Source organism: Monodelphis domestica, chromosome 7 (assembly GCF_027887165.1).
Source record: "Monodelphis domestica isolate mMonDom1 chromosome 7, mMonDom1.pri, whole genome shotgun sequence".
Taxonomy (NCBI): domain Eukaryota; kingdom Metazoa; phylum Chordata; class Mammalia; order Didelphimorphia; family Didelphidae; genus Monodelphis; species Monodelphis domestica.
Genome location: NC_077233.1, coordinates 119,955,588 through 119,963,998, shown reverse-complemented (window position 1 = coordinate 119,963,998; position 8,411 = coordinate 119,955,588). Strand labels below are relative to the sequence as shown.

The following is an 8,411-nucleotide window of genomic DNA, read 5'->3' as shown; positions in this document are numbered from 1 at the left end:
AAAAGCAAAGGCATTAATGGCTGGAGAAACAGGGAAAGGATTTCTACAAAAGGTTAAATTTAAGCTGAGGAAGTCAGGGAAATAAAGAGATGGAGGTGAAAGGATAGAACATCCCAGGTGTGGGGAAAAGAGATTAAAAAGACATAGAGATAGGAGATAGAGGAAAAATGTCTGCAGAAATGCAAATAGCCAATGTTTCTGGAATGTGGAGTAAATAAAACAAAATGGAAGCCAGGAAGATTGGAATTGTAGAAAGGGTTGGGCTTATGATGAATTTAAAAGGCCGAGCAATGGAGTTTGTATTTGATCCTGGAACTAATAATGAATTTCTTGAACTCATTAAGCTGCAGAGGGTGGGTGAGATATGGTCAGACTTATTGTCACTTATAATTATAATCAAATTAGGTATCCAGTAAGTTGGAAGGGGAAATTGTGAAATTTAAGAAACAATCAATAACTATCTACTATGTATAAAGAACCATGCTATCTAGGGAATCTGAAGCAAAAACAACAACAACAACAAAGTTCCTATCCACAAGCAATTTCTGTTCTTTTGGGCCACAAACATAATGTGATAGTAAAGCAATGAGAGTACTTTTTTGGTACAGTTTCTGTAAGTGACTGCAAGAGAGATTTATCCCAAGATCTTCACATTCTCTTTACTCCCACTGACCCAGAGACTCAAAGTCCTGTGTATAATTTATGTTTCCGTAAGGATTGGATTGTTCTCTAAGGCTCAACTACAAAAAGCTGAAGATGAAAGAATCTTAGGTCATTTGGCCCTGGCAGTCTCAAGTTTGAGAATCTGCAACAAAGGGTCAGTGACAAGGGCTGTGATCAGGTGGAGATTCTCAATTCATCAACTCACTCAGGACTATATTCCTTTCAGCTTATTACTATCTAAAGATATTCACCTGTCTCTTTTCCTCTTAGCACATTATCTGCACATCCCCTATATTCTTTTATTGTTAGCTAAACCAAGGCAGTCTGATGTAAGACTAGAAACAAACTCACCTGAGTGCATATATCCAGATGAAAGCCATCACTTTCATTGTAACCACTTCAGAAATCTGCATATTGAACCTAATGACATTGTCATTGCTCAAAGCACTCTCAGAAATTCTCTTTTGAAACTATGTTCAAAACCAGAGTCCAATTCTTTAAATATCTGCATTGATGAAAATCTTCACCCTTGGAAGAATAATTTTCTTTGATAAAACAGACAGGTCTATTCAGACCCAAATCTGTTTTATCATACAGGTAATTCAACTGGGAAATATGATTTGGGGTAAAATAAAAAGTAATGACCTCACTATCAAGAAATGGGATTGCTTGTTACAGGACAATTCTAAAGCAACTTTAGAAATAGAAATTCCAGAGCACTTTGAGGAATGACATCCACATCCAATGATAACAATTTTAATAAGTAACATTTATTTGAATGTGTAAATACTGACATGTTTGTTTTCTTTAAAAATATTCTTTATAGCCATAACTTGTACATAGAAATGGGGAGAATAGAAATTTCCCTCTCCCTTTCATTTTTTGGCTACAGCTTTCACTGACCCTTTTGTAGAGGACTCACACTAATTGTGCCTTGGAAACTTCTAAGACCAGCCTTGACTTCTTGCATCTATCAACTAATGTTACTTGTTCCTGTGCATCACAGCAGTGTGATTTTCATTCTGACAATTCTGACTATTTCTCAATCATCAAAGTAAGTATTTTTTATTTTGTAAATTTTAAAGGTGGAAGGGAGGTTAGAGTAATGAATAGATAAACAAGACTTTTTATAAGAACTTTTTATATATGAATTGTGCTAAGTATTGAATTCAAAAAGAGAAAAGGAAGAGATCCCCTGATTTCAGGAAGCACAAATTCTATTAAGACCATACATTAGGAATATTTCAGCTTCAAGTAGGATAGAAACGTTCCAGAGTACCTTGGGTGAAAAAGCAATGCATAAGTTAATGTCACTTCTTTAATGTCCATTGTTCTGATAAAACTCTATCAGTTTCTATTGCTGGACCACTGGATGGAAAGAATTTTCTTTTCTGGATCTTCAATAGCTTTAGTTGAAAAACCCACAGGACCTGATACCAGGCTTCACAAGAGTTGCTTTGCAGGATGATGTCTGAAGGCAGTGGACTATCTAATACTATTGTTGGCAGTTGGTTGACATTATATATCCCATTCCCAAGAGTGGTGCTGCACTCTAAAAATATACTTTTAAATTTAATATGCAGTATCAAAATATCATCATCACTTTCTTAAGTAAAGCAAGTAACAAAGAAATAATTTACATCCTAATTTGTATAATTTGCATACTTCTGGGTATAAATGCTCAAACTGAAAATTTATCAGACTTCTCATTAGTCCAGCACATTTCTGATATACCTCCCTTTTTACTGAAGACAAAATCCAGATCCAGATAAGTGATTTGACCAAGTATATTCCTGAACTCATATTTGAATTTACTTTGTCTAAAAATCTAGTGCACCTTGTACTACAGCTTGTTTCATTTATTTGCTTGCCAGCATTTTACTGTCACTAGGTTATCCTACAAAATTTTAGAAACTTTTCCTCGCTTTGAAATCTATATAACCACCCTATCTCTGTTCCTTTCTAATCTTTGCCAAATTTTCCTCCAAAATTATTTCTTTTTCTTCCAACTAACACTGGTATATTCTCCCCAAAGTTCAGTCCTCATCCTTCTTCTCTTCTTTCTCATTTGATAATCTTTATTTCCATAGATTCATTAGTTACTTCTATCACTTTTATGTTCATAATCAATCAGACAGTAAACATTCACTAAGTACCTACAATGTTCCAGGGATTGTGCTAAGTAAGCACTGGGGATACATACCTTAAAATCAAGTGACAATATAATACACAAAAGGAAGCTGAAAAAGGATGATGACAGAAGGATACCCTTCAAAGCCATGATGGAGAAGTTGAAAGTGCTGCAGTGGATAGAAAATCCAGAGATGATTGTGCTGAGTACCTTCTTAAATGGAGTCATTAGTACATACTCCAATCATGGGGCCATGGCTGTCATCGCTCAAAATGTTTTTGGAGTTAGATTTTAAAGTTTTCTTTAGAACCACAGAAGAAAAAGAATCTCCTTTTTATAGTCAATCAATTGCTTGTTCAAAAATAAATCCCAGTTCCTACTTTGGTCCCTCTGGCAATGGTAGAAGTTATGTTAGAAATAGGGACAAAACCTTGAACTTATTCCTTCAATATCACAAATTAAGTCATGTTGTACTTTAATTTATTCCTTTAAAGTATTCTGAGATTTGTCCTTTCTTCTCTATTCCCATTACCTATAACATTACAAGTTCTCATTTTCTCATATTTGGATTATTACAACAATCTGCCATTCATCCATAATTGCAGTGCTTTTGTACTCTAGTGCATTCCAAAATATACATGACAGCCTAACCATTCTGGAAATGCACTGTTATCAAGACTGTAGAAATTAGTCTCTTCCTATTCCCTAGCATTTCAAGACTGAGCTTCTATGCTTAGAAAAGCCCTATATAACCTAGCCTTCCTCTTACTTCTGTAGCTTTAGATCTCACTGTTTCCTATGAAGAAATGTCTGCTCCAGTCAAGCTAACTTTATTATTTCTTGAATCTACCATGTCCCTTACTGTGTTCATTTCTTTGTTTAGTCTGTAAATTTGGGATTTTCTGCAACATTCTTCCTATCTATCCCATATTGACCTCTCTTTTCTATAATTCTATATATAATAAATAAAATGTGTCCTGGATTCTCAATTCTCATTGCCAGTTATAAGCATTTATTAAAAGAGAAAGAGAGAGACAGAGACAGAGAGAGACTGAGGAAGAGGGGGAGACAGACAGAGAGATAGAGAGAGAAAGACAGAATGATAAAGTGATAAAGAGATCAGAAATAGAGAGACGGAGACACAGAGAGAGAATGAGAGGGAGTGAGAGATTGAAAGGTATCAGCCTGAATAGAACTGATTCTTCATTTGGCTGGCTAAGACCCTGTCCCATAGATCAAGAGCCAAGATAAGCTGGCACCAGGACAGCTTTGAGAACCTGTCAGCCTATGTCTAGAAATCCAAAAGCAAGAGAGAGACTGATAGAGCTTAGAGTGGGGGTCTCAGCCTTTCTAACTTAAGGTATGATCAGGTTCCAGTTTTCAGCCCAGCATGGTCACCTCCATACTACATTGCTCCTTGTCAAGTGCCAAACCTGGAGTCAGTCTCTTCAAGAGCTGAAGAAAAGGGCACCCCTGCGTGCTCCCCACCGGGATTTAAAAAAAAGTCTCCTAGCGAAGAAGCACGAAGACCCAAGATGGTGGCGGCGGCAGCTACGGGAGCCCCGGCTGTAGCGGCGTCAGCGGCCGGCTCGGGTGGCGGGGCCGGCGGGGCGGCGGCGTGCTCGGGTGGCTCGGGCCCGGGCGTGTTGATTGGGGACCGGCTGTATTCAGGCGTGCTCATCACGCTGGAGAACTGCCTGCTGCCCAATGACAAGCTGCGTTTTATGCCGTCCGTGTCGAGCAGTCTGGACCCCGACACTGAGATGGGTCTGCTCGTCGTGGGTTGAGAGCTCATCCAGGCGGCCGGCATCCTACTGCGCCTGCCACAGGTGGCCATGGCTACAGGGCAGGTGTTGTTTCAACGGTTCTTTTATACCAAATCGTTTGTGAAGCATTCCATGGAACACATATCAATGGCCTGCGTTCATCTGGCCTCCAAAATAGAAAGAGCTCCAAGACGGACAAGGGACGTAATTAATGTGTTTCATCGACTTTGGCATTTGAGGGAGAAAAAGAAACCTGTACCTCTGCTCTTGGATCAGGATTATGTTGATTTGAAGAACCAAATTATAAAGGCTGAGAGAAGAATTCTGAAGGAGTTGGGGTTCTGTGTCCACGTAAAGCACCCTCATAAGATAATCGTTATGTACCTTCAGGTGTTAGAATGTGAGCGTAATCAACACCTGGTCCAGACCTCATGGAACTATATGAATGATAGTCTCCGAACAGATGTCTTTGTCAGGTTCCAGCCAGAGAGCATTGCCTGTGCGTGTATCTATCTTGCTGCTAGGACATTAGAGATTCCTCTTCCTAATCGTCCCCATTGGTTTCTATTGTTTGGAGCATCTGAGGAAGAGATACAAGAAATATGCTTTAAAATTTTATTGCTCTATACTGGGAAAAAGGTCGATCTGACATATTTGGAAAGTGAAGTTGAAAAGAAAAAGCATGCCCTAGAAGAGGCAAAAGCCCAAGCTAAAGGTCTGCTTGCAGATGGGACCCCTATTTCAGACAACACATCGGGCTTTCCCCCTGTTCCTAAAATAGAATCCCCCAAAGAAAGCAAAGGAAATAAACCTTCTCCACTTTCTGTGCAAGCGATGAAGAATGCCAAAAGAAAAAAGGAGGGTGCTAAGAGGGCCAAATCCAACAGTCCAGTGAATGGCTTGCCAAAAGGCAGAGAAAGTAGAAGCTGCAGCGGAAGTCGGGACCAGAGCTACTCAAGATCACAGTCCAGATCAGCATCTCCTAAGAGGAGGAAAAGTGAAAGCTGTTCAACTTCCAGTGGTTCAAAGTCCCAGAGCTGCTCCCGGAATCGCAGTGATTCTCCCCCAAGACAGGCCAACCATGGAGGTTCTTACAAGGGCTCCAAGATCAGGACCTACAAAAAAAATCAAAGGACTATAATTATGCAGTCCAGAAACCTCAGAAGTCTCAGAGCCGGAGCTCCTCACGTTCTAGAAGTCAGTCCAGGGAACATTCAGATAATTCTGGGAAATACAAGAAGAGTCATTACTAACAGGGATGAGAGGCAGGAACGTTCTCAGTCTTATGAGCGAACTGGCCATCCCTATGAGGGAGAACATCCTGGACACAGCAGGCACAGGAGATGAGGCCTGGAGGGTCATCAGCAGCTGTGCTTCCTTCTCCCTTTGGATGCAGACAGGACCTCTGCTCCCTTCTTTCTTGTAGTCTGGCTGGGTTGATGTCTGATGTCCATCATCTCTGCTTTATTTGTTCCTCAACTTGTTAAGCATGAATTCAAAGGGAAATGGTCATTTAATGGATATGGTCATAAGACTGAAGATAGAATCAGGTAGACAGCTTGGTTCCCCCAACAACTGTCTAGTTGGGCATCCAGGCCTTCCTTGGAAGGTAGCTGCGGGTCTATCCCTATAGCAAGTGTTAGTACTGATACAGATGGATGGACAGCCACAACCCTTGAGGGAATTGAGAGTGGGCCTCTTCCTTATTCCACTCCCAACCTGAACAGCCCTTCTGAATGGAGCTGGAAGAAAGCTCAAATGTTTATTTAATTAAACTGTTGGTGTAGCTTGGTGCTAACTACAAGCTGTCTGTCCTCCCTTCTCCTGTCCCCCCATACAGAAACTCAATTACGTTAAACCAAGAAAAGTGATTTTTAGAACTTCTGCCTATATTAGGTTGTATTTGTGTATATATTTTGCAGTGTTTAACAGTACAATATGGTAATATGGCCTTACTAGGTACCCTTACACTTCATCCACATTGTAAATAAACATGTGTTTAATACAAGTGAAAGCTATTATACTGAAAATTTGGAACTTGAATTCTGTCAACTTAAAACTTGTGTAGAGAATTCTGATTTAAAATGTGAAGTATTTAGATCTGTGTATTGAAAGTAGTCTATTTTTATCTGTGCAATGCTGAGTGCAGGACACTGGCTCATAAATAGAGAAGTTTCATATATATGCATTTTATGTGGTTTAAAAAAACACAACTCTCTACTCAGGATATTTGAAACTTTGAAGAATTCATAGTTTGTCTTTCTGCTTGCTTGTTAAAACAGAAGATGTAAGAAACGAGTCCACAGCCAGCAGTATCAGTTTTAGTGGTATATCTGAGCTGTTTTCTTTCCCTGCTCCCCAATTTCATTAAAGTATTTGATTTTGTAAAAAAAAAAAAAAGTCTCCTAGCCCATTCTCTTTCAAAATATCATGCTTCTGTGGTGACATGCCACTGACTCCTATCCCTTTGCTGGGGATGCCCAAGGTGACATTGGCTCTGTCATGTTGTCACCCACCCTAATTGCTGACTATTACACTGAAGCAGGGGACCCTAGGTATTATTAAATTTAATTGTTGTTGGACTCTGAATATTTATATAGGTGGTTGGCCAGGGATTTAATTTCTAAAATCCCAAATGAATTACTAAAGTAAATGGAATTTATGGTAGCTTATTTACAATAGAGGGAAGATATTAAGGAAGAGAGAAAAGGAGAGAGAGAGAGAGAGAGAGAGAGAGAGAGAGAGAGAGAGAGAGAGAGAGAGAGAGAGAGAGAGAGAGAGAGAGCTCTGACTTCCTCTAATATCAGTTAGAAATTCTAAGCCCCAGCCAAGGGAAGAGAGTCTCGACTGTGGGCCTTCCCTGGAGGCTTCACACCTCCAGAAAAGAAGTGGGATCACTAAATCAGTCTTTCACTCACCAAAGGAGACTGTCTCAAAGGAAAAGCAGTCTGAGGTTTCCTGCACAAGTTCCTCCAGGGATCCAGTTCCTACAGTCCAACTCTGAGTCAGAGATCTCCTTCTAAGCTCATGTCGAATATCTAATTAAATATCTTCTTCTGGCCTCTAGTCCTCTTTTTAGAGATCTTTTTCTCTTGTATCACCTCCCCTAAATTTCACATCTACCAATCACAGCAGACACTTCTCTCCAGGACTACCCACTCTTTAGTTCACACCTTCTTTGGATAGAGTATACCTTTTTTGGTTAGTTCACCTTTTGTAGTTACTTAACACCTTTTTTGTAGTTAAAATGGGTAGATCTATTTAAAATACTGAGTTATCACCTTTTGGGGATTAAAATCTAAAATTAGATTGTGGATTACAATTCAATCTTCCTAATAAAGGAAGAGCTAAGTACCTTCATTGTTACAATCAGGAGATAGCTAAATCCAATTTTCACAAGTTTATACTATATATTAGGGATTAATGTCCCCTAAATAATTTCCTTCAGACATTTGAAATTTAGCATCTATGACTGTGTAAAAATAACAATTTCTGAATTATTTTCAGACACACAAAGTGCTTTCATGACCTTAATTCAATGAGGTCAATGGTGTTGATATTATTAATACCATTTTAAAAATGAGGAAAACAAAGATTAATAACTGGCTTGTGATCATAAAGCTACATAAGTGTCAGACAGGAGGATGTGTATTCATTTTGACTTACTGAATTTTTTCCTAGTAAGCTATACTGGCTCCAAATTTATTTATTGCAAATGATATTGTATTGTCTGCTACTTTTTTCAAATGGATTATCCTCTACACACTTCCTGGATAAGCTTGTTGAGAATAGAGGATTTAGCTTACATACCTTTTATATATCATGTAGTACTTATCATGCTGAGCATATAA

The 8,411-nt window shown here is 39.0% G+C and overlaps 1 protein-coding gene across 1 annotated transcript; it reads left to right on the top strand.

Moving 5' to 3' along the window:
* Window positions 1–290: 290 nt before the first annotated feature.
* On the top strand, window positions 291–6,313 carry LOC100019559 (cyclin-L2-like). The gene is given in 4 exon segments (XM_056806280.1): window positions 291–367; window positions 4,155–5,679; window positions 5,682–5,810; window positions 5,812–6,313. Coding segments are annotated over 4 exon segments (1,827 nt in total). The 3' UTR covers window positions 5,908–6,313.
* The last annotated feature ends 2,098 nt before the right edge of the window (window positions 6,314–8,411 follow it).